Genomic DNA, 25,844 nt, shown 5'->3' on the forward strand with positions numbered 1-25,844 from the left:
TTCGACTTTATATATAATTTTAAAGCCTGTTTTTCGCTCTATCTAATCGTGTTACTCTTTTCCTTTTTGAATAATTAGGCCATTTTTTCCGGAACATTGAATACAACATGGACAAAAATCAAATTCACACAATTTTCTTATTCCCGTTCAAGCTAGGCCGATTCTGATGGTGTTTATTTTGATTAATAAAGTTTTGTTTGAGCCAAGATATGTGCCTCTGAATTTAAAGGTTAAAAACCACAAGAACTTTCTTGACAACCTAATAGTTTTTGTTCCAAACATCAGCTTAATAATGACAAAGTTATTTTACTAAATTCTTTATCATTTTCAAAATTCATTGAAACATTTTTCCTCACAGGTTATCTGCCAATGATATGGTTTTGAAAACAATATCCAAGTTTTTTGTCCTTAGTGACTTGTATTGTTGACAGGAGCAGTTCTACAGCAAACCTGGACATAGCTGAGATTATGTTTTGAAATGGATGCAGGGGGGGGGGGGGGGGGGGGCGACACCATTTTGTGGAATGTTGAATAATGTCAAATAAATGAAGTTGTTGTTGAGATGAAGTGCATTGAATGGTTTGGTGGGACATAACTGAATGTAGAGTCACAGACATCTCCACCACTTTGATTCTAAAGTAAAATATTTGCTAGAAAAGAAAAGGCAAAGATTAGGAATGGTAAAAACGAAATTATATTTTATTTCAACATAAATATGGTAACAAAAAGGGTTAACTTCTTGGGTTTCTTTGTGATTTACAGAGCTACAATTCAGAGAATCATTTCCAGCATATCTCAAAATGACAATTTCTATCTCCAGTCTGTATTCACATGTTAACTTCAAGTGTAGACTTTCTATACACAGAACAATTCACCACATATTTCACATTGAAAATACTGTTAACTTTTTTCGACCAGTGTTTATCTACTCTTGTGTTTTTCTCTGTCACAACATATGAATGAGAAAGGAAGGGGTGATAGATGAATAAGGAAGGAAGGGGTGATGGCAAACTGGTAGTGGGAAGATGGAAATTCTACTGTGAGAGAAAAAAAAACCAAATCAAACATTTTAACTATTTTTAATTTCCTATGTAAAAGGGAGGTATGTGAATGTTTGTGTGTGTGTGTGTGTGTGCAATGGAAGTGGAATGGTGAACATTCAATGCTGAAATAAAAAATCAGAGTTTCAACTCTGAGTATATGTATGTGTGTATAAGTACAAGTGAAGTATGTCATAATAGCAAGTCCAGCAAGCAACAAACATGTGGATTTAATGAAATAGTCTCTCTTAAATAAAGACGAGAACACAAGGAGAATGACTTCCAAAATACTTAATGAAGATAAAATGTTTGTCCCCTGGCTCTCTATAAATGGACTGTAAATTTAAAATTAGTCCAAATGGTTCATTCCAGGATGTGTTTTCTTGTGTGTTTTCAAGACACTGTTAGTTCTAAAAGATTTTCCACATATATCACAACTGAAAAGTCTTTCTCCACTGTGAATACGTTTGTGAACAACAAGACTGAAATTACGGGTAAAACATTTTCCACAGGTTTCACAGCGGAAAGGTCTCTCTCCCGTGTGTGTTCGTTTGTGCTTTATTAAATTGCTATTATCAATAAAACTTTTCCCACATGTTTCGCAGTGAAAAGAATTTTCTCCTGTGTGACAACGTATGTGTTTTGTCAAATAGCTATTATCAGCATAAGATTTCCCACAAATTTCACAGTGGAAAGGTTTCTCTCCAGTGTGAATACGTTTGTGGATAACAAGACTTGTACTGACAGTGAAGGATTTCCCACATATATTACAAGAATATGGTTTTTCTCCAGCATGTCTACGCATGTGGACTAAAAGAGAAGAATTGTCAGAGAAGAATTTACCACACACTTCACAATGATAAGGTTTTTCTCCAGTGTGTGTTCTCTTGTGCCTGTTTAAATTATATTGATGTAGAAAAGATTTACTACATATATCACAATGATATGGTTTTTCTCCAGTATGTGTTTTGTTATGCAAGTTTAAATGACTTTTAGAAATAAAAGATTTCCCACATATTTCACAATGAAAGGGTTTTTCCCCCGTGTGTGTTTTGTTGTGCCTGTCTAAACAATTTTTAGTAAAAAACGATTTCCCACAAATCTCACAGTGAAAGGGTTGTTTTCCACTGTGACTACGTTTGTGGGATACAAGATGAAAGTTTTTACTGAAATGCTTCCCACATATCTCACAGTGGAAGGGTTCCTCCCCAGTGTGCATTCGTTTATGATTTACAAGACATGAATTATTAATAAAGGTTTTTCCACAAATTTCACAAGAAAAGAGTTTTTCTCCAGTGTGTGTCCGTTTGTGTCTTGTCAAATAACTATTACAAACAAAAGATTTCCCACAAATTTCACAATGGAAAGGTTTCTCCCCAGTGTGGATACGTTTGTGAATAACAAGACTCCCACTAACAGAAAATGATTTCCCACATATATTACAAGAATATGGTTTTTCTCCAGTGTGACTACGCTTGTGGACAACAAGATGAGAATTGTCAGAGAAGAATTTACCACACACTTCACAATGATATGGTTTTTCTCCAGAATGAGTTCTCTTGTGTCTGTTCAAATCATATTTAAAAAGAAAACATTTCTCACAAATTTCACAGTGGAAAGGTTTTTCTCCAGTATGTCCTTTGTTGTGTCTGTTTAAATCCTGTTTAGAAAGAAACGATTTCCCACATATCTCACAGTGATAGAATCGTCCTCCAGTGTGACTACGTATGTGGGATACAAGATGAGGCTTCTTAATGAAACATTTACCACATATTTCACAGTGGAAGGGCCTCTTCTTCCAATGTATTTCTTTATGCTTCAAGACTTCATGTTCTGATGATAATTTTTTCTTACAAACATCACATCTATATTCAGTAATATTTTCCTGTAATGATCTTTTTTTAGTAAATGTTTCGTTATGTACTGGTTCTTCACCTCTGCCAGTCTGTGTAACGTTCTCCATATTAATTCTCAAAAGCTGAAAATTGTCTTTAGGTATAATCTACCGTCGCTCACTTCGTCCCTTTCGATATTGCACATCTCTGTTTACATGTGTGGAATATTTCCAAGGTAGATACATTTTTCTGCTCACTGCTAGAATGTTTCTCGCTGATTAATTCACAATTTAATGATGTTCTGTCGTCCATAAAATATAGAGCGTCTATATACGATTGGTAACAAACGTTCTTATGAGATTGGCATTACTCTACAAGTTACAATGGAGAGATCTGTAAACAAGAAGAGGTACGGCAGTGTAAAATCGATGTAGGCGAAAGAAAAATGTGTGTACTTTTAGTCTTAATAAATCGGGAATGTTTATCACGCAAAGAAGTAAAGTGGACAATGTTGTTCCAAGGTGACAATCGAAGGAACGAGTTTTTCTGACTTAAAGAGGAACAGAAAAATTAAGAATGATCAGAGTAAAAATAATATGGTTCATTAACTTGAGATAATTACAATACATGATATAAGTAGATTAATTAGCTGAATTAATTACAAACAGATTCAACAGGCGGTGCCGTTTGCAATTTTCCCTTGTTGCAATGACACCGGTGATAGTTGTAAAGTGTCCCTAACATTATTTATTACATTCAAATCCTGTTTAAATCATTAAATTATTTTGTTCATTTTTGTCTTTTTTTTATTTTGAGAATTGTTTTTACTTTCCTTTTTTTTCTTTTAGAACATTGTCATTTTATAAGATTTTGCTGGCAAATTCTTAAATCAACATAGACATTTTTATTTAAATGAAAGAAAATTACCGGAGAAGAATTTTTGTTTGAGAATTTTCTTCCAATTCCTCCAAATCTTACTGCTAAAATTGTATTGAAACCATTTGTGGGGCAGAAAGAGAAAAAAACCAACAATGCAGCACCAAGCGCTTCAACTGGTCACAGACCACAAGTTCAACGGAACCTAATAAAGCAAACCAGCACGCTCGCAGCATTACCACAAGCGATGGCAAGGCTAAGGCGTTGGAAAATCCAAGCGCCCTCATGGGCATCACCTGATACTTCGGTGAAGCAAGCTGTCAACGATGACAAGAACTTCGCGGTTAGTGGCCCAGTCCCTCCGAACAGCTCAAACGCCACAGGCTGAAAGAGCAAGTTCACTGTCGGATCCCAATTCCTCAGGGTGTTGTTCCGTTCAGCTATGGAAGTAGTGACCCATCCATTTACTGCAGTGTCCAGAATGTAGGAGGGTGCAAAAGAGTCTCAGACTGTAGAGTCTTAATTGAGGCACCTACCTCAAAGCCAGGGACAGAAGGTAAGACCATCTGGTCTATTTCCATCATTTCTAGATAACACTGTCAGCTCCAGAACTGAGGTGATATTAATCCGAGTCAGGGTCCATTTAATGATTAAATTTAGCTCGGTATGATCTCGAAGAAATCAGCATTTAGGAGGCAAGACAAACCGTGAAGACCTGTGGGGTCGAGGGGTCTAGGCACAGTGGAATCTCAGTCCCCTACAGACGTTAACTCCCACTCCGAGTGCGCTGCAGATGCAGAGTTCATCTAGACTGAGTAGACCTTTAATGTTGGCCACAGGCATGGCATCAATCTGTAGTAACGCCTGCGCATGCGTAGAATTAAACAAGCAAGCGTTTCCCACTCAATTCATTCTCTTTCTCGCTGGCCAGCGATTGAGCATGGACGTGTGTTTAAAGCTGTCTCTACATCTTTCGGTCTTACACTCGACAGCTCGTTATTCTCACCTCTAAAGATGTATAACTAAAGATATGTATGTTTACCACCTAAATAAAAATGTTGTTTGAGTTGTTTAGTCTGGAGTTCAGCGTTCCGTTTATATTCTAAGTTTTATAGTAGGAAGTCAGGTATACAATCTAAAGATGTATAACCCACTTTCTACTAAAGTGGTGACCCCCGACGAAGAAAAAACGCAGCATGGACTCTAGACTACCAACTTATAACTGGTGAACCTCGATTAAAGAACAAATACGGCCATGGAGACTGAACTACGGATTACCAACATCTCCAACCATAGTCAACACGACTCAACAAGAGCGGTTTTTATTCTCGTCTCTGTTAGAGTGGATTTTTTCCACTCACGAAAAACAGACAGGATTTACGGCCTGCTTTTTATGTTTTTATATGTCGCATTTCACACTCTCACATTACACATACATCTTTTATGCCACACAATAACTCTTGTCATTCATTTCATACGGTTTTCGCTAGTGGCCATACAGAGATTTGTCTGTCGATCGTTCTGTAAAAGCGTACCTTTTCAAACACTCATCACCAAACAGCCTTTTCGCCACCAGCGTCGTGCGCCAACCAAGATTACCACCGTGACGACAACAATTACTACAAGCATTCCCCCCGACGTCGCCAAGTTTCAACTGAATCATTACCACCACACATACAGAACACAGCTAGAGCAGTTCCTGCGCCGACGTCTTCATCAATGTACTCTATCTCGGTGTTTTGGGATTTTTCGCAGTCTATACTACAGACACTTTCACTTGTTCTGTGTTTTTTCTCACACACACACTTGTGCACTCATACATTTTCTTTCCTTTCAGGGAAAACAAACACTCAAGACTTTTACGTCGCGTGATTCCAGTTTCCTGGACAGTTGTCATCACGGTTGTTTTGTCATTGTCATTTCATTTATACATTGCATGTTCTGTGTTTTTTCTCACACACACACTTGTGCACTCATACATTTTTTTTCCTTTCAGGGAAAACAAACACAGACTTTTACATCGCGTGATTCCAGTATTCCTGGACAGTTGTCATCACGGTTGTTTTGTCATTGTCATTTCATTTATACGTTGCATGCATGTATTTCACAAGTGTACATTTCATTTCTTTGAATTTTCTTTGTGTGTGTTTGTACCACATCTTGTGGGTGGTTTTTCAGTGGCCATCCTGCCTCAGGCGTTCTAACAGATTTCATTTATCGTGCGTTTCCGCTCTGGAGAGGGAGCTCTGTAGTGACGCCTGCGCATGCGTAGAATTAAACAAGCAAGCGTTTCCCGCTCAATTCGTTCTCTTTCTCGCTGGCCAGCGATTGAGCATGGACGTGTGTTTAAAGCTGTCTCTACATCTTTCGGTCTTACACTCGACAGCTCGTTATTCTCACCTCTAAAGATGTATAACTAAAGATATGCATGTTTACCACCTAAATAAAAGTGTTGTTTAAGTTGTTTAGTCTGGAGTTCAGCGTTCCGTTTATATTCTAAGTTTTATAGTAGGAAGTCAGGTATACAATCTAAAGATGTATAACCCACTTTCTACTAAAAATCCCATCCCCGAAGAATTTTGCACTTGCTGAAAATAAGTGACACCTCGAAAATTGATCAGATTGAGCAATGAGAAAGTTGAAAGTGGCAGGATACATACACACACACACACACACACACACACACAGATATATATATATATATATATATATATATATATATATATATATATATATATATATATATATATATATATATATATATATACACATTTTCATTATCTCTCTGCTTATTTTTTTTTATTCCTTTCTGTTGAAGAATATAGGCTCGAAACGTAAATGACTTTCATTTTCCCGAACGTCAAACTAATACACTTGCTTGTTGTTCATACACTTGTCTTCGTCTTTTGTTTTTCTATAAATTTCAACTCTCTCTCTGTCCATATATATATATATATATATATATATATATATATATATATTCTACCACTCGTTCATATACGTGCGTAGTTTACTTGTGGTTGTTCAAATTTCAATCGTTGGCTGAATACAAATTTCTTACGAAAGTTAATTGTATACTTAAGTATATGTTACTGTACGTCTCCTTTTGTTAAGTGCTTAATGTGTAATACGAAGAAGATTTGACTACTATTTCCAGCAGGATGATTTACCACATACAAGATACCACAGTTTTCTGCAACTTATTTTTTATTCACAATGGCTCGATACAAGGAGCATATTAATATAAAGTGAAGGTACATGGCTCAGTGATTAAATCATGAGGTAGTGAGTTCGATAGTCTGTGTGTTGTGTTCTTCAAAAAGACAATTTATTTCATTTGCTCCATTTCACTCAGCTGTAGAAATACGTTGCGACGCTACTGGTGCCAAGCTGTATCGGCCATTGCCTTTCCCATGGACAACATCAGTGGCGTAGTGAGGGGAGACTGGTATACATGGACGGCTGCTGGTCTTCCATAAACAACCCTGTCCGGACTTGCACCTCATTCATGACCGATGGGGATCTTTATCTTATCTATAAAAGGCATTTAATATAAAATGAAGCTGTTTCTGAATATATTAAATTATGTTAGGGACACTTTACACCTGTCACCGGTGTCATTCAATCGAAGCAAAAAAACTGTGAACGACACCGCCTTCTGAATATGTTTGTAATTATTTTAGCTAATTAATCTAATTATATCATGTATTGTAATTATCTCGTATTAATTAACCAGAAACTAATTATTATCTTTTACTCTGATCCTTCTTAATTTTTCTGTTCCTCTTCAAGTCAGAAAGACTCACTCCTTCGATTGTCACCTTAGAACAACATTGTTCACTTTACATCGATCTTACACTACTATACCTTCTCTTATTTACAGATGTCCTGACTGATCCCTCCTTTGTAACTTGTAGAACAATGCCTATCTCATAAGAATGTCTGTTATCACGCGTATATGGATGCTTTATATTTGTGGACTACAGAACATCATTAAATTGTAAATCAGTCAGCGAGAAACATTCTAGCAGTGAGTAGAAAATGTGTCTACCTTGGAAATATTCCACACTTGTAAACAGAGATGTGCAATATCGAAAGGGACGAAGTGAGCAACGGTAGATTATATCTAAAGACAATTTTCAGCTTTTGAGAATTCCTCGAGAATTAATATGGAGAATGTTACACAAACTGGCAGAAATGAGGAACCAGTACATAACGAAACATTTTCTAAAGAAAGATCGTTACAGGGAAATATTATTGAATATAGATGTGATATTTGTAAGAAAACATTCTCTTCAGAACATGAAGTCTTGAAGCATAAAGAAATACATCGGAAGAAGAGGCCCTTTCACTGTGAAATATGTGGTAAATGTTTCATTAAGAACTCTCATCTTGTAACTCACAAACGCAGTCACACTGGAGAAAAACCATATCATTGTGAAATATGTGGGAAATCTTTCATTTCTCAAAGTAGTTTAAACATGCACAACCGGACTCACACTGGAGAGAAACCTTTCCACTGTGAATTATGTGGGAAACGTTTTATTGATTTTGGTCATTTAATAAGACACAAACGAACCCACACTGGAGAAAAGCCATATCATTGTGAGATATGTGGGAAATGTTTTATTGAAAATTCAAAACTTGTGGGACACATACGTAGTCACACTGGAGAAAGGCCATTCCACTGTGAAATTTGTGGGAAATCCTTCTCTGATAATTCTAATCTTGTTGTCCACAAGCGTAGACACACTGGGGAAAAACTGTTTTCTTGTAATATATGTGGGAAATCATTCTCTGTTAGTGGGAGCCTTGTTATCCACAAGCGTATCCACACTGGAGAGAAGCCTTTCCACTGTGAAATTTGCGAGACATCTTTTGGTGATAAAAGTTCTTTAAAGAGACATGTACGTATCCACTCTGGGGAAAAACCTTTCCATTGTGAAATATGTGGGAAATCTTTTCTTGATAATGGTAATTTAAGAAAACACATACGTAGACATATAGGAGCAGAACCTTTCCACTGTGAAATATGTGGTAAATCTCTCATTAGTAATGCTAGTCTAATTATACATAAAAGAACACACACTGGAGAAAGACCTTTCCACTGTGATATATGTGGTAAGTCTTTTTCCAGCAACAATAATTTAAACAGGCACAACAGAACACACTCTGGAGAAGAAACTATAAAATTGTGAAATATGTTGGAAGTCCTTCTCTGTATATTTGAGATGTATTGTCCACAAGCATATCTATTCTGAAGAAAGGCATGTGTTAAACAGTATGAATAGAAGAACATTGACCTTAATATAACATACTGTTGACTGATATCTGATTTAAAATTTAAACTGATGCTTTCCTTAGCTAAAAACTACAACTAATGTATATATTATATGCTATTCACATAATAAAGAATACAGACATATTTGTTTAATCAATAATTGTGTTGTTTAATAGTTTGAGACATTTTTTATAAAAGATATATTCTGCTGCAATGATTTAGAATAGTGGGGCTCAATTTTTTTTATTTTTTATGGGCCCTTTGATTCCTATTTTACTCAAAATGGCCCTCATAGCCATTCAGTGTTTTTAAAAAATCCTGTTATATTTTTATAATTAAATATTAGGAATTGTATTTTAAAAAATTGTTAAAATATTTTGTGTATTGCACATAAATTTCGACAAAATCTTTATAGACCTGGTTGAGAACCACTGACTTAGAAAACATCCAAGTTCTTTGGATGGTCACAATTGGATTATGTTTATTCATTGGAACTGTTATACAATAGAACAGGTTTTACTTGAAATTTTCTCTCGAGATTGCTACATGAGATATCATCTGTGTGTGGAATGTTAGGGGGAAGAAATAGAATAGAATCAACTACACAAGGTGACTGTTCTTGATATTTTTGTGAATTCCAATGACTCTGTTACCATCAAATTCCATTATTTTCTCCACTTTAGTGAAAGCGGAGGTATTGTTTTCATTCGTGCTTGACCTCAAAGACGCACTTTGTTCTGGCTGTCCAGTTGAGTTCGATGCAGAGCGATTAAACCAACTTTGACACAAAAAGTCTTGTCAAATGACAAGGGAACTGGTAAAGAAAATGGAATGCTCCCATACTGCTGTAGAGAAGCATCTTCACTCGATGGAAAAGGTTCAGAAGTATGGAGCATGGGTTCCGCATGCTTTAAGTGACAACAACAAAAATCAACGAGCCACAATCTCCGCTGGTTTTCTTGCTCGTCACCGCTCAACTCATGGAAACAAACAACGATTTCTTTACCGAATCGTTACTGGCGATGAACAATGGTGCCAGTACATCAATATGAAGCAGCATAAGGAATGGCTTAGCTCCAGTAAACAAGTGACACCACGCATGAAACAAGATCTTCATCCGCATAAAACAATGTGCGTATGGTGGGACTGGGAAGGGATTATCCATTACGAATTGCTTGAACGGAACCAAACGGTCAACACATTACTCTGTGTTCAACAGATGGAACTACTCAACATGGCTATTCAAGAGAAAAGACCTAATCATCAGCATGGAGTTCTTGCTGCACGACAACGCCTGCCCTCATATCGCCAATATGACCAAGGAAGCGATTCAAATGCCTGGCTGGGAAGTGCTGCCACACCCACCACACTCTCCTGATTTGGCACCAACGGATTCCCACCTCTTTCGATCTCTTTCAAATGCTATACGCGGAGTTTTGTTCAATACTGATGCAGAATTGAGAGCTTGGTTGGATCAATTGTTCGAGTTGAAGTCGGGTGATTTCTACCAACGAGGTATTGAAAATCTTGTTGAACGTTGGGAAGAAGTTGTAAACAACAAGGGTGAATACATTATTGATTAATTGGTTGTTATTTTTTATTAAACCTTTTAAATAAAAAACGGTGGGAACTTAGTTGTTAACCTAATACATTCTCTAAATATCATCATCATCATCATCATAATTTAGCATCTGCTTTCCTTGCTGGTATGAGTTGGATGGTTTGACTGGAACTGGTAAGCCAGAGAGCTGTTCTAGGCTCTAGTCTGATCTGGTGTGGTTTCTACAGCTGGATAACCTTCCTAATGCCAACAGGAGCATATATTCTGAGTGTGTGCCGCACACCTACTGAAAATGGCAAATTCATTATAGATGTTAACCAACAATGCAGCACCAAGCGCTTCAACTGGTCACAGACCACAAGGTTTAACGGAACCTAATAAAGCAAGCCAGCACGCTCGCAGCATTACCACAAGCGATGGCAAGGCTAAGGCGTTGGAAAAACCAAGCGCCCTCATGGGCATCACCTGACACTTCGGTGAGGCAAGCTGTCAACGATGACAAAAACTTAGCAGTTAGTGGCCCAGTCCCTCCGAACAGCTCAAACGCCACAGGCTGAAAGAGCAAGTTCACTGCCGGATCCCAATTTCTCAGGGTGTTGTTCCGTTCAGCTATGGAAGTAGTGACCCACCCATTTACTGCAGTGTCCAGAATGTAGGAGGGTGCAAAAGAGTCTCAGACTGTAGAGTCTTAATTGAGGCACCTACCTCAAAGCCAGGGACAGAAGGTAAGACCATCTGGTCTATTTCCATCATTTCAGAACTGAGGTGATATTAATCCGAGTCAGGGTCCATTTAATGATTAAATTTAGCTCGGTATGATCTCGAAGAAATCAGCATTTAGGAGGCAAGACAAACCGTGAAGACCTGTGGGGTCGAGGGGTCTAGGCACAGTGGAATCTCAGTCCCCTACAGACGTTAACTCCCACTCCGAGTGCGCTGCAGATGCAGAGTTCATCTAGACTGAGTAGACCTTTAATGTTGGCCACAGGCAGGGCATCAATCCAATCCCCGGAGAATTTTGCACTTGCTGAAAAAAAGTGACACCTCGAAAATTGATCAGATTGAGCAATGAGAAAGTTGAAAGTGGCAGGATACACACACACACACAGATATATATATATATACACATTTTCATTCTCTCTCTGCTTATTTTTTTTTATTCCTTTCTGTTGAAGAATATAGGCTCGAAACGTAAATGACTTTCATTTTCCCGAACGTCAAACTAATACACTTGCTTGTTGTTCATACACTTGTCTTCGTCTTTTGTTTTTCTATAAATTTCAACTCTCTCTCTCCCTCTCTCTGTCCATATATATATATATATATATATATATATATATATATATATATATATATATATATATATATATATATTCTACCACCCGTTCATATACGTGCGTAGTTTACTTGTGGTTGTTCAAATTTCAATCGTTGGCTGAATACAAATTTCTTACGAAAGTTAATTGTATACTTAAGTATATGTTACTGTACGTCTCCTTTTGTTAAGTGCTTAATGTGTAATACGAAGAAGATTTGACTACTATTTCCAGCAGGATGATTTACCACATAGAAGATACCACAGTTTTCTGCAACATATTTTTTATTCACAACGGCTCGATACAAGGAGCATATTAAAATTAAGTGAAGGTGCATGTCTCAGTGGTTAAATCATGAGGTAGTGAGTTCGATAGTCTGTGTGTTGTGTTCTTCAAAAAGACAATTTATTTCATTTGCTCCATTTCACTCAGCTGTAGAAATACGTTGCGACGCTACTGGTGCCAAGCTGTATCGGCCATTGCCTTTCCCATGGACAACATCAGTGGCGTAGTGAGGGGAGACTGGTATACATGGACGGCTGCTGGTCTTCCATAAACAACCCTGCCCGGACTTGCACCTCATTCATGACCGATGGGGATCTTTATCTTATCTATAAAAGGCATTTAATATAAAATGAAGCTGTTTCTGAATATATTAAATTATGTTAGGGACACTTTACACCTGTCACCGGTGTCATTCAATCGAAGCAAAGAAACTGTGAACGACACCACCTTCTGAATATGTTTGTAATTATTTCAGCTAATTAATCTAATTATATCATGTATTGTAATTATCTCGTATTAATTAACCAGAAACTAATTATTATCTTTTACTCTGATCCTTCTTAATTTTTCTGTTCCTCTTCAAGTCAGAAAGACTCACTCCTTCGATTGTCACCTTAGAACAACATTGTTCACTTTACATCGATCTTACACTACTATACCTTCTCTTATTTACAGATGTCCTGACTGATCCCTCCTTTGTAACTTGTAGAACAATGCCTATCTCATAAGAATGTCTGTTATCACGCGTATATGGATGTTTTATATTTGTGGACTACAGAACATCATTAAATTGTAAATCAGTCAGCGAGAAACATTCTAGCAGTGAGTAGAAAATGTGTCTGCCTTGGAAATATTCCACACTTGTAAACAGAGATGTGCAATATCGAAAGGGACGAAGTGAGCAACGGTAGATTATATCTAAAGACAATTTTCAGCTTTTGAGAATTCCTCGAGAATTAATATGGAGAACGTTACACAGACTGGCAGAAATGAGGAACCTATATATAACGAAACATTTTCTAAAGAAAGATCTGGAGAAAAACCATATCATTGTGAAATATGTGGGGAATCTTTCATTTCTCAAAGTAGTTTAAACATGCACAACCGGACTCACACTGGAGAGAAACCTTTCCACTGTGAATTATGTGGGAAACGTTTTATTGATGTTGCTCATCTAATAAGACACAAACGAACCCACACTGGAGAAAAGCCATATCATTGTGAGATATGTGGGAAATGTTTTATTGAAAATTCAAAACTTGTGGGACACATACGTAGTCACACTGGAGAAAGGCCATTCCACTGTGAAATTTGTGGGAAATCCTTCTCTGATAATTCTAATCTTGTTGTCCACAAGCGTATCCACACTGGAGAGAAGCCTTTCCACTGTGAAATTTGCGAGACATCTTTTGGTGATAAAAGTTCTTTAAAGAGACATGTACGTATCCACTCTGGGGAAAAACCTTTCCATTGTGAAATATGTGGGAAATCTTTTCTTGATAATGGTAATTTAAGAAAACACATACGTAGACATATAGGAGCAGAACCTTTCCACTGTGAAATATGTGGTAAATCTCTCATTAGTAATGCTAGTCTAATTATACATAAAAGAACACACACTGGAGAAAGACCTTTCCACTGTGATATATGTGGTAAGTCTTTTTCCAGCAACTATAATTTAAACAGGCACAACAGAACACACTCTGGAGAAGAAACCATAAAATTGTGAAATATGACCTTAATATAACATACTGTTGACCGATATCTGATTTAAACTGATCCTTTCCTTAGCTAAAAACTACAAGTAATGTATATATTATATGCTATTCACATAATAAAGAATACAGACATATTTGTTTAATCAATAATTGTGTTGTTTAATAGTTTGAGACATTTTTTATAAAAGATATATTCTGCTGCAATGATTTAGAATAGTGGGGCTCTTTTTTTTATTATGGGCCCCTTTGATTCCTATTTTACTCAAAATGGCCCTCATAGCCATTCAGTGTTTAAAAAAAATCCTGTTATATTTTTATAATTAAATATTAGGAATTGTATTTTAAAAAATTGTTAAAATATTTTGTGTATTGCACATAAATTTCGACAAAATCTTTATAGACCTGGTTGAGAACAAGATTGCTACATGAGATGTCCTGTACCCATGTATGCATGTATATATACATATATATGTAGGCATGTACATGTATGTGTGTATATATGCATATATATATTATTTATATTATTATATATATAGTGTGTGTCTATACATATGCATGTGTATGTATATATGTATGTATGTGCAGATTTATGTTTTATGTATATAGTTGCATATCTAGACATGCTCATATATATTTAAATGATAAACTTCTGGAAAATTTTACAAATTTTTACAGTTCCAATGATGGGTTAGATTTGTTGTCTTTCATTCAGCTTTCTCCTTTCTGGTTTTGAGAAGCCTAATTTCTCAAGATTGGTATTTAGGCAGTGTGTTACATATCCTGGGGCCCCAATGATTATAGGTATAAACCTGAACTTGTAATCTGGATAGAGTAACTGCAGATTTCTCAATAGTTCAGCATAGGTGTTCTCTTATGTTAACATTTGCTGGGCAGCTAATTTCCACAGCTGTGCATAGTTTCTCTATGTATGTATGTGTGCAAGTATGTATGTATGTATAATCTCCATTTATTAAATTCACTCTCAAGACACTGATTGATCCAGGCTTACAGAAGACAGTTGTGCAAGTCACAGTGCAGTGGGACTGGGCTCACAATAATGTTGGGAAACAAACTTTTCAACACGCTTCCTCACCATCATCGTCGTCGTTTAACGTCCGCTTTCCATGCTGGCATGGGTTGGAACGGTTTGACTGAGGAATGGTGAGCCAGAAGGCTGCACCAGGCCCCAATCTGATCTGATAAAGTTTCTACAGCTGGATGGCATTAGGAAGGGCATCCAGTAGGAATTATGTGTACGTGTCTCCTCTATCTACCTCTCTCTCTCTCGTTGCAAATCAGTAATGTCATGTTGGATTGCACTGTTAACTGTCTTGTGTTCAGACAGTAATACATTACTTGAAGAAGATTTGGTTACTATTTCTACGAAGTTAATTCTACCACATAGAAGATATCCCATTTTTCTGCAAGTTATTTTGTTGGGTGATGTCAGATTATCTTCTTTATTTCTTTTTATCCATTCACAATGGTTTGGATGTAACTGGAGGAGTTCCTGAACATATTAAATTATGTTAGGGACACATAAAACCTGTCACAGGTATCATTGAAATGTGGGGAAAACAGTGAACAATTCCTCTTTCCAAATATGTTTATAATTATTTCAGCTAATTAATCTAAGTATATCATGTATTGTAATTATCTCGTATCAATTAACCACTAACTAATTATCTTTTACTCTGATCCTTCTTAATACAAATGTGATAAACAACACGTTACATGCGATAAACACATAACAATTTTTAACAGAAAGATTTGGAAGAATTAGATGAAAGTTCTCCGGTAATTCTTGGCACTAGCATCACCAGTAAATGTTCCCATCACATCTTTTCGTACACATAACATGCCTCTTTTTACATAATTTTCTTTTGGGTCTAACACCTTTCCCTTGAAAGTATGACACAATATCCTCCTCTGTTTTCAATTTTTCTATCATAGAAGCGAAGTTACTGGAGCTTGCTGCCATAATCACACAAATAACCAACACATGTTTCCTTGCCGATAAAAGACTTTTCAAAGACTGCTGTCAACATATGCTTCCTCACAGACTTTTCAAAGACTGTTACTATGGCAACAGGCAAAGAGTTCTCATGTTCCGCTTGTTACAATTGAAACAGACATGAATGTATCTGTGGCTTACAATTGGCTAAAATTACCAAAATTTTCAAACTTTAATTACTCTTTATTTATTGATTTATAGTGAAATTACTTCCATGTCATTAATTAGCTTATAAAAGTGTATCATTACACTGACTATGAAATCAATTTGAACAGAATTGATGTTGGCAGCCAGACAGAAAAGATCTAGTCATTACAATATAGAAAATAACTTCTTATAGTTGTTTGTGTACACAAGATATTTGTAGATCTCCACTCTGTTCTGTAGATAGTTTAATCTCTGTAACTGCTAGAGAGAGAGAAAAATAAAATCAGATTTATACCAGTAACAGTTGTATTGTCCCACTCATGATGGGACATACCTGAAGTGAGGAAAACAGTCATACTCTTGATAGGCCGAATTGCCGAAAAGTGGTAGATATTTTGTTATGTACATATATCATTCTAACTAAACTAGGCCAAGCCCAAAACAAAAGGTTCTTCCTCTCTAATCAGCTTTGACCCATGAATAACTTGAAAAGATCTAAGAGTTCAACTTATTCTCATTAATCTCTTAGTGCAAAAAGCAAGAACAATTGGCTGAGGACTTGTTTGAAGCTGTGGATTTGATTGCGAATCCTGGCTCTGAAATTTGATTGCTGTTTATTACAAATCCATCTGCTGATGTGCAAAAGTACTGCACGAGTAAGACAAAATTAACTTTTGAATTAGAAGCAGATCTAAAAATGTCATTACTGGTATCACATATATAATGTATGTGCTCTGTTTGAACACATATCAGCTGTGAAATTTCATCCAGGGAAAGTCCTTTTATAATGATGAATGTTAAAAAAACACTACCTCAAGACCAGGCAAAACAAATTGGTCTGCAGGTAAACAAGAAAGGTGGTTATTGATATTTTGCTATTATTTCAGCTCATCAGCACCGTATAATCAAGTCGACATTGAAGTCTATTCAAATCACTGATATGAGGTTTATATGCAAATAACATAAAATCTATCTGCTCATGAGCAACCAGCCACAGACTTTGCTGTATTACAGGCAGCTATAATACTTAACACATATCTTGATTAGGATTTCTTAACTTTCAGTCAATGAACATTATATTCTCAAAATGTGGAATATTTGGTGAGCAAGTTATAAAGATAGTATTAAGTTTATCACAGACACCAAGATTAAACTGGCCCTTAAAGATTGAATAGATATTAAGAATCCCTGTGGTACTGGGGGTGAAATTGTTATGAACATTAGTCCCTTATGCAGATCAAGTAACCCTTGGTTCTGCTGCCAACCCCAATAGGTTGCTGGGGATATGGACTCACCACTGTGATTGTCAAACCTCCAAGGGAGGTGGGTGTGAAAACAAGGTCCATCAGTCTCTGCAGGAACCCTGAGCCTGTTTATTGTGGGGTGATTGTCCTGCTTCCACTTGGGGTGTGGCCCGATACACAGACCATAGCCCTCTGGGTGACGACTCAAAAACCTTACCCCACCTCTTAAGCTGAATGATCCATTCTGGAGGTAAGTGGAGGTGATTTAGTATGTGCCTCCCTTCTCTTTGAATGTCAAAACCAAAATCCCTAGAATCTTTTTCAGATCCTCAAGAAAGCATTTCCGCCCACATCATAGATATCATAGTATCTTGAACAAGATAGTGTTCCAGGATTGAGACATTCGAACTGACACAGAAATGATGGTATACAAGGCAGTGATCATCCCCACACTCTGATATGCATCCAAGACCTGGAATACATGCAGAAGACACATAAAAGCTTTTGAAAGGTACCACCAATACTGCCTTTGAAGTATTCTCAAAATTAGCTGGGAAGAAAGGTCAAGCATGAGCATGTCAGAAGAAGCCATTGAAGTTATCATCGTCCAGAAACATCTGAGATGGACTGGTCATGTTGTTCAGATCAAAAGCAACCATCTAGCAAAGTGGCTTGGTTCTCCCACCTAAAAGAAGGAAAAGGAAGAAGAGGGGAAAAAAATTATTCAAAGATGTTGTGAAAACCAACTTCCAAAAACATGATATTAGTTTCAAATTTTGGCACAAGACCAGTAATTTTAGGGGTTGGGGTTAAGTCGATTACATCAATCCCAGTGATCAAGTGGTATTTATTTTATCAATCCCAAAAAGATGAAAGGCAAAGTCAACTTCAGTGGAATTTGAACTCAGAACGTAAAGACAGACAGAATACCACTAAGCATTTCGTCTGGTGTGCTAATGATTCAGTCAGCTCCTTGCCTTATTTTAAGTGGCCATCAAGCTGCTACTGAGAATCGAACCTTGTATCAAGGAATGTAACACAGGTTTCTAATTTTGGCACAAGGCCTGCAGTTTAGGGGAAGGGAATAAGTTCATTACATTGACTCCAGTACTCAACAGGGATTTATTTTATCAAGTCAAGAAGAGTATGAAAGACAAAGTCGACCTCTGCAGCATTTGAACTCAGAACGTGAAGACGAGACAAAATGCTGTTTAGCGTTTTGCCTGACATGATATTAATTCGGCCAGCTTGGCACCTTCAAGAATTTTAATATCAGTTTCTAATTTTGGCACAAGACCAGTAAGTTTGGGAAAGACGAGGAGTCAGTTGATTACATTGACCCCAGCACTCAACTTGTTTATCACAGACACCGAGATTAAATCGGCCCTTTAAGATTATATAGGTATTAAGAATCCTTATGGTACTACTGGGGGGGGGGGGTGAAATTGATATGAACATTAGTCCCTAATGCAGATCAAGTAACCCCTGGTTCTGCTGCCAACCCCTATAGGTTGCTGGGGATATGGGTCCAAAATGATGAAAGGTAAAGTTGACCTTGGCATAATTTGAACCCAAAATGTGAAGACAGCAAGCAAACAATTCTGCCTGCTCACTACCTTTCCAAGAAATGTTATAATAGTTTCAAATATTGGCACAAGGCCAGCAACTTTGGGGAAGAGTTTACATTGATTATGTCGATCTCAGTATTCGACTGGTATTTATTCTATTGAAAATACGATATTGATATCAGATCAAAAAGGCAATGACCAGGCGAAATGCTTAGCAGTAATTCTTCTTCCTTTTGAGTTCAAATTCCGCCGAGGTTGACTTTGCCGTTCATCCTTTCGGGGTTGGTAAATTAAGTACCAGTTACATACTGGGTCGATCTAATCGACTGCCCCCCTCCCCCAAAATTTCAGGCTTTGTCTATAGGAGGAAAAAATATTGATATAGAGAACTAGCAGAGAAAATACTTAGGATTGGGAACACTGGAGACCTATTACCAATGAAGGACTAACAACTTTTGAGACCAGTAGGACTGCCGAACAAGAAGAGAAAACAGGAGGCACAGAAAAGATAGACAAAAATAACCAAAAAGGGACCTTCCATCTTGAACCACCTGTCAAGAAAGAAATGGACTCATCTGTCACTTCAGAATCCATCAATAACTGGAAAAAAAAAAGAACAGAGACCATCGTCCTCAATCTCGAGGACTAGCCATGACCTAAGGTCATCAACTATACCAAGGCTCCGAATGTGGAAACTATTATAGCTGCCTCTCTTATACAGACTGTCGCTCTCTGTGCTAGATATAGCAACCAAATCTTCCTCAAATCACCCCGTGTTTTTATAATAAAGGAAAACAGACAAGATTTGGATGTTTTATATAAAATGTCAGGACGGTCACGTCTGGAACACACTTGGACCATAAGTCTGCGCGGTAAGGATTGACGTTTGGCTAAACAGCAACATATTTACATGCACACAAACACACACACACACACACACATGAGGGGTTGATGAAAAGTTCCCGGCTTTACGAGAGTCGTGAAAGGCCTGGCTGGAGGCCCAACCTTCCGAGTTCTTTTACAGATCTTAGAAAACATGAAGGATCGCTGAGTGGGGAATATGTTAAATAAAATCATAATTAACTGATCCCCCTGTATTTTCTTTTACTCAAAGCCAGGAACTTTTCAGCATGTCCTCGTATACACACACACATACATAGCGAGAGAAAGAGACTGATGCATATATATATACATTTACGTTCATATATACATATATACACACATACATAGACATGCAAACACAAATACATACGTGTACACACATACATAACACACCCGCGCGCGTGTTCAAGAGTCTATAATTTCCAGTATTGTTGGAATAATACTGATTCGATGAATTATTTCATATATTATATAATATTCCACCAATAAACTTCTGGTAAAGTGTTGATGAATAATTATGTAATGAGATGCGTTGCTCACTCGATTCTCCGTTAGTGTTTATATATATATATATATATATATATATATATATATATATATATATATATATTTACATATACATATACACACACATATATATATATATATATATATATATACCATACACACACACACAAGTAAAAACGCCGAAGTAGCCTGTGTGTGTGGCCTCTTAGCTTACTAGAAATAATAGCTAAAATTTTAATACACCCGGTTTAAAAAGGGACTCGTTAGAAAATAGAATCCTGGGTTTTCAAGCACTTAGGTAAAAGAAAAAACGTGACGGTCACTGTTGGAACGCTTTTCATTATAGATATGCGCGATCACGGTTGACCTGGGGCTGAACAACTACAACGCCATGAAGAATTATAAATAAATATTGTCGTCTGTATATTTAATATGGATAAGGATAGCGTAGATATGAAAAATATTTCATTGAATCACGTTGGAGAAGGTTAAATACTCGTTTCATTTAGAAATTGGAAGTGTTTGTCTTGAAATGAGAAAAAAAAAAAAAAAAAGAACCGCCGCCATAGGAAAAGCAGCCGGTCGTAGACAAAAGACAAGGCGAAGCCATGTGAAAAATATACAGAAATAACAAATGCGGACGTTAGAAACCAGGATTAGGTGCTTCCATAGATGTATTTCCTGCTGGCTGCTGTTGTTGCTGCTGGTGCTGCTAAGCCTGGCTTTTGTTGTTTGTTGTCGCGTTTTTATTACTGTTGCGGCGGCGGTGCTGTTGTTGAGATGATGATGGTGGTGATGATGGCGGCGTTAGTAATGCTTGTTGTTCTTGTGGTGGTGATGGCGTTGGGGGATACGGTAGTAGTTTTAGTGGTCGTAGTAATGACAGTGATTATAGCGGTGGTGATGATGACGGCGTCAGTGAATGCAGTAGTAGTAATAATATGTGCAGTGAGGGTTGTGACGATGGTGGTGGATGGCGGCTGTCATTGTAATAGTAGCAGTAACAGTAATGGAGATAATGGTGGTGGTGCTGGTACCATTTATTCCCAGGTTCAAATGTAACAATAAGCAGCAGAAAGAAATCACTCTTCCTTCCTGAATCTCTCTCTCTCTCTCTCTCTCACCAACAAAGTCAGACAGAAATGTGTGTGTGTGTGTGTACAACGGCGGCATTGTTCCAGATGTTGAATTATGTCATCCTTGTTATTCTTTCATTATTTTACATTGTTTTAGTTAGTTAAACTGCAGCCATGCTGGGGCACCGCCTTGATGGATTTTAATCAACAAACCAGCGCCAGTTGTCAAATGGTGTGGACAATAAACACACACACATACCCACTTGCATAATGTTCCCTCACCACCAGGGCTGGATTAAAACCCATCGAAACCCTAAGCACTTAGATTTTGGTATACCCATAAAAGATTATGTAATTCAAAATATAAACAATAACAAACCATAGAATAAATTCTTATTTTTCAAAACGAAACAAAACAATAAGAGGGAAAATAATGTTTATTTCTGTGTACAACCACTTCATTTATATTTGAAAAGTTTCCTCCTACGTTTTTGAATTGCAAAGTCTTTGATTAGATCCTCAAAATTAATCTTAGGTAACACATCTGAATCTATACTTAATAGAGATAAATGCATCCTGAATATTATTTTTGTGCTGTAAACCATTTACCATTTCTGCGGTGCCCCCTCCCTCCCTTGATGCCCTAAGCACGTGCTTATTTTGCTTAATGGTTAATCCAGCACTGCACACTATCCTTCAATGTTCCTTGAGAATATGCCCCAGAACATCTTTGCCACCATCTCTTTAACATTGCTCTCCTTATCTTATTCTCTAACTCATTCTCCATTCTTTTTCCAACTGGAGTATCCATGTATCCTATTTTGCAGCAAGACACTTATCTCTGTCTCTCTATCACTTTAATCTCTTAACTGGCACAAAACCACATGCTCAAAATGATTCCTCCCCTCCCCAGTTGAGGGGCTATTTTGAACCCTGTTGGTGATAGTGCCACATAAAAAGCACCGAGTACCATTCTGTAAAGTGGTTGGCATTAGGAAGGGCATCCAGCTGTAGAAACCATGCCAGAACAGGCAAATGAAGCCAGGTGTAGCTCCCAGCCTTGCCACCTCCCATCAAGCCATCTAACCCATGCCAGTATTGAAAAGTGGATGTTAGATAATGATGATGATGATGATGATGTTGATGGTGATGAGGATGATGACGACGACAATGATGACGGTGATGATGATGTTTGTGTATATGCTTAAAGGCACCAGAGATGCTGTGGTTAAGAAGTTCACTTTGCAATCAAGTTTAACTGAGTAAATAGGATCTGGAGAGATGAACAGATTCTTTGTTCTTGTGTCTGGATTGCAAGATTCTTGATGTGGATTCATGTGTTGAAACAAATTTTGAAACGCAAATCGCAATGAAAGAGCTTTGATAAAAAAAAAAAATAAGGAAACAAACAAAAACAAAACAAACACCTTACTGTTTAACTAAATTAAACCAAAAATTAATTAGTTAGTTGGATATTTAACCAATTGGCTGCTAATGATTTCAAATTTTGCCAGAAAGGCAGCAATTTTGGGGGTGGGGATGAATCGATTACATTGATCCCACTGTCACAACTGGTATTTATTTTATTGACCCTGAAAGGATGAAAGGCAAAGTCGACCCTGGTGCAATTTGAACCGAGAATGTAGCAATAGGCAAAATACTGCTTAGCATTCCGTCCAACATGCTAATGATTCTGCTAGCTTGCTGCTTTAACCAATTGACTAACAATAAACGAGTAAAACTGAACTAGTGTGTGTGTGTTAATAATATGGCATAATGACTCTCCGTAGAGAACAAAACTAATTCTTTGCCTGAGATTAAAGAAATCTTACAGGAACTTCATAAGAGCTGAATTGGTAGCATTGTTAGAACATGGAATGAATTGGTTTGCAGCATTTGTTCCAACTTTCTACATTATGAGTTCAAATTCTGCCGAAGTCAACTTTGTCTTTCATCCTATCAGGGTTGATAAAAAAAGTACCAAAACATAATATTGTGGTGGAATTGTTGAAACTGTGAGAGGGTTCTGCAAGATTGCTTTTCTTTGTTTTATCATTTACTCTTCTGGCTTTTAAACTAGTCATATCCAGCCCAATCATTTTACCTGTTTTATGTTGAAACTAAACAGATTTAGCCTCTCACACTTGCCCTACAAAGTCATTTTTACAAAATAAAGTCACACCATTGAAACCAATATATATATATATATATATACGATGGGCTTCTTTCATTTTCCATCCACCAAATCCACTCACAAGGTTTTGGTCTGCCCGAGGCTATAGTAGAAGACACTTGCCCAAAGTACCATGCAGAGGAATTGAACCCAGAACCACGTGGTTAGTAAGCAAGCTACTTACCACACTGTCACTCCTGCACCTAAGCATGTAAGTAAAAATTTATTTCTAATATTTTATCACAGTTATTTTATACAAAAAAATCTACCAGTAAACTCTTTTAATAAGTACTGAGTACAGAAAAAGTACATTATTGATTAAGAGGAAAAAAAATTTTTTTACACTTCCTTGTTCCACTAAAAATAGATTTTGGGTCCTCTGCCCCACAACAGTTTTCACAGGCCTCACTAGTGGGGCATGTGCTCCACATTGGAAAAACTACTCTAAATGATTAGTAATTGATTCAAGCAGTGATAATGCAGAGTTTTCTCAAATCCTGCTTTATCATTCTTTGGTTTTGCTGATGGCAAGGGACTCCCTTACATGCTGGTCGCTTGGAAAATGTACCAGTACACTCTGTAAAGTGGCTCATGTTAGATGTAGAAACCATGGGGAAAAATGAGAGATAAGAGAAACATGTGACCCTCCACCGCCTGTTGGAATCTTGTCAAACTGTCCTATTCATGCCAGCAGTAGTAGACCTAAGTATACTTTTACTGAATAAAAGATGAGATAGTTATGGTAGGAAGCTCTTTAAATCAGAGGTCTCTCAGATAGAGACTGACCTAGGGCTAAACAACAAAGGACACATTAGATTATGTAGTCCTAGATACATTATGTCTGAATAAAAGATGGAGTGGTTATAGATCAAGACTGAACAAGAGCTAAACAGTAATATCAATAAGGAGGGACAGGTTTGGTAATGTAGTCCAAGATACACTAAGCCTGGATGGAAGACAGAACGATAGTAGCTGGAACACCTTTTGATCATAGGTCTGCTGGATCAGGACTGACCAGGGGTTAAACAACCACAACAAGGAAGGTTGCGTTGAGTATATTAGTCCTAATATGGCTGAAATACCCTTTGTTCGTAGGTCTACAGGATCAACAGTGACCTGGGGTTATACAACAACAACCACAGCAGCAGCGGCAGCGTCTCCCCTTTTCACACCTAGCCCTAGAGGTCGCCACCAGTCGATAGAACGGTTAACAGAACGAGAAAGCGTCATCATCATCATAATGATCATATCTGGACATAATCAGCAGTAGCCAGTTCTTGTCTGACCTCTCACCTCCCTTTTCCAGTCTTTCCCCTCTTCCCATTTATATCTCCTCCTCGTCCTCTCCCCCCTCTTTCTAATTTTCTGTTCTCCTTCCCTCTCCTCTGCTCTTAACAACTCCCCTTCCTCACTCCTCTCTGGAAGTTGCTCCCTATTTCACTCTCACCACCCTTTCACCACTCTATTCATCCCACCCCCTCTCCTCTATATACTTTTCCTCCCTCGCTCTCAATTCTTTCTATATTTTCATTCTCTCTGTCTTCCAAATACCTTCCTCTCTCTATATTTTTATACCATCCTCCCACACCGCTTTCTTTCCTTATAGAACCTTATCTCGCTTTCCATTCTTCTCTCTCTATTCATCTGTCTTTCTATATACCCGCCTCTCTCCAATACTCTCTTTTCTATATGTTTTGCTCCTCCTCTCTTTTTTCGTTTTCCATCTCTTCCCTTTTCTCTATTTTGACTCTCCCTGTTCCTATCACTCTCTCTTATAAACCTACCTCTCTCTTTCATTCTCTACCTTTCCTTTTCTCATTCCCCCTCTACTTTTACCTTTCATATTCCATCCCCCTCTCTCTTTTTTCTTTGTCTCCCTTCCCTCTCCTCGCTCGCTAGAGGTTGTCTCCTCAACCCGACCAACCATCCATCCGTCCAACTAACCAACCACAACAAGCAGCAATCGTCATCAGCAGCAGCAGCCTTAATCATCAGCAGCAGCAATAACAGCCACGGCAGCAGCAGTAGTAGCAGCCACTTCCGGCCTCTCTCATTTCACCCTTTAACATTCTCCATCTCAGCTGTGGCTTTTCTTTCTCTCTCTCCCTTTTAACTCAATTGGAAAGGTCTGACCGGAGGTTATTCGGTTGACAACACTTACACACACACACACACACACACATACACAATATATATACATACATACGTATTTATATAGCCAACACACATTCATACATACACATATATCTCTACACTCACAACTGATATTTAAATTGAGAGGCAGGGCGGCTTATATATACATACGTATTTATATATATATT

At 37.5% G+C, this 25,844-nt stretch overlaps 4 protein-coding genes across 8 annotated transcripts in view; 3 read left to right on the forward strand and 1 right to left on the reverse strand.

The window, feature by feature from the left end:
- Window positions 1–676: 676 nt before the first annotated feature.
- On the reverse strand, window positions 677–4,604 carry LOC106883057 (uncharacterized). Its single transcript, XM_014933929.3, has one exon. The coding sequence runs from the start codon at window positions 3,001–3,003 to the stop codon at window positions 1,390–1,392; it is 1,614 nt and encodes a 537-aa protein (XP_014789415.1). The 5' UTR covers window positions 3,004–4,604; the 3' UTR covers window positions 677–1,389.
- A 2,183-nt stretch (window positions 4,605–6,787) lies between these two features.
- Window positions 6,788–9,189, forward strand: LOC149130597 (uncharacterized). Of its 2 annotated transcripts, none has more exons than XM_089344535.1 (2): window positions 6,788–7,421; window positions 7,635–9,189. In XM_089344535.1, exon 2 carries the CDS (start codon window positions 7,921–7,923, stop codon window positions 8,947–8,949), a length of 1,029 nt encoding a protein of 342 aa, XP_089200661.1. In that variant the 5' UTR covers window positions 6,788–7,421; window positions 7,635–7,920; the 3' UTR covers window positions 8,950–9,189. The 2 variants fall into 2 exon arrangements, with proteins under 2 accessions (XP_089200661.1, XP_089200660.1); XM_089344534.1 differs by having other exon boundaries at window positions 6,788–7,417.
- Window positions 9,190–11,974: 2,785 nt separating this feature from the next.
- On the forward strand, window positions 11,975–14,062 carry LOC106883055 (uncharacterized). Of its 2 annotated transcripts, none has more exons than XM_089344588.1 (2): window positions 11,975–12,656; window positions 12,870–14,062. In XM_089344588.1, the coding sequence occupies exon 2, from the start codon at window positions 13,156–13,158 to the stop codon at window positions 13,921–13,923; it is 768 nt and encodes a 255-aa protein (XP_089200714.1). In that variant the 5' UTR covers window positions 11,975–12,656; window positions 12,870–13,155; the 3' UTR covers window positions 13,924–14,062. The 2 variants fall into 2 exon arrangements, with proteins under 2 accessions (XP_089200714.1, XP_089200713.1); XM_089344587.1 differs by having other exon boundaries at window positions 11,975–12,652.
- A 9,551-nt stretch (window positions 14,063–23,613) lies between these two features.
- The window catches only part of LOC106878991 (histone deacetylase 2), a 39,275-nt gene continuing 37,044 nt past the window's right edge, over window positions 23,614–25,844 (forward strand). The window contains exon 1 of one of the 3 annotated variants that reach the window (XM_052977794.2): window positions 23,614–23,734. The gene's annotated coding sequence lies outside the window, so the exon portion shown is untranslated. Of the gene's footprint in view, window positions 23,735–25,493 lie in introns of those variants that run through there. The other 2 variants (XM_014928370.3, XM_052977793.2) reach the window with 2 other exon arrangements.

Source organism: Octopus bimaculoides, chromosome 28 (genome assembly GCF_046866305.1).
Source record: "Octopus bimaculoides isolate indiv1 chromosome 28, ASM4686630v1, whole genome shotgun sequence".
In the NCBI taxonomy this organism is placed as follows: domain Eukaryota; kingdom Metazoa; phylum Mollusca; class Cephalopoda; order Octopoda; family Octopodidae; genus Octopus; species Octopus bimaculoides.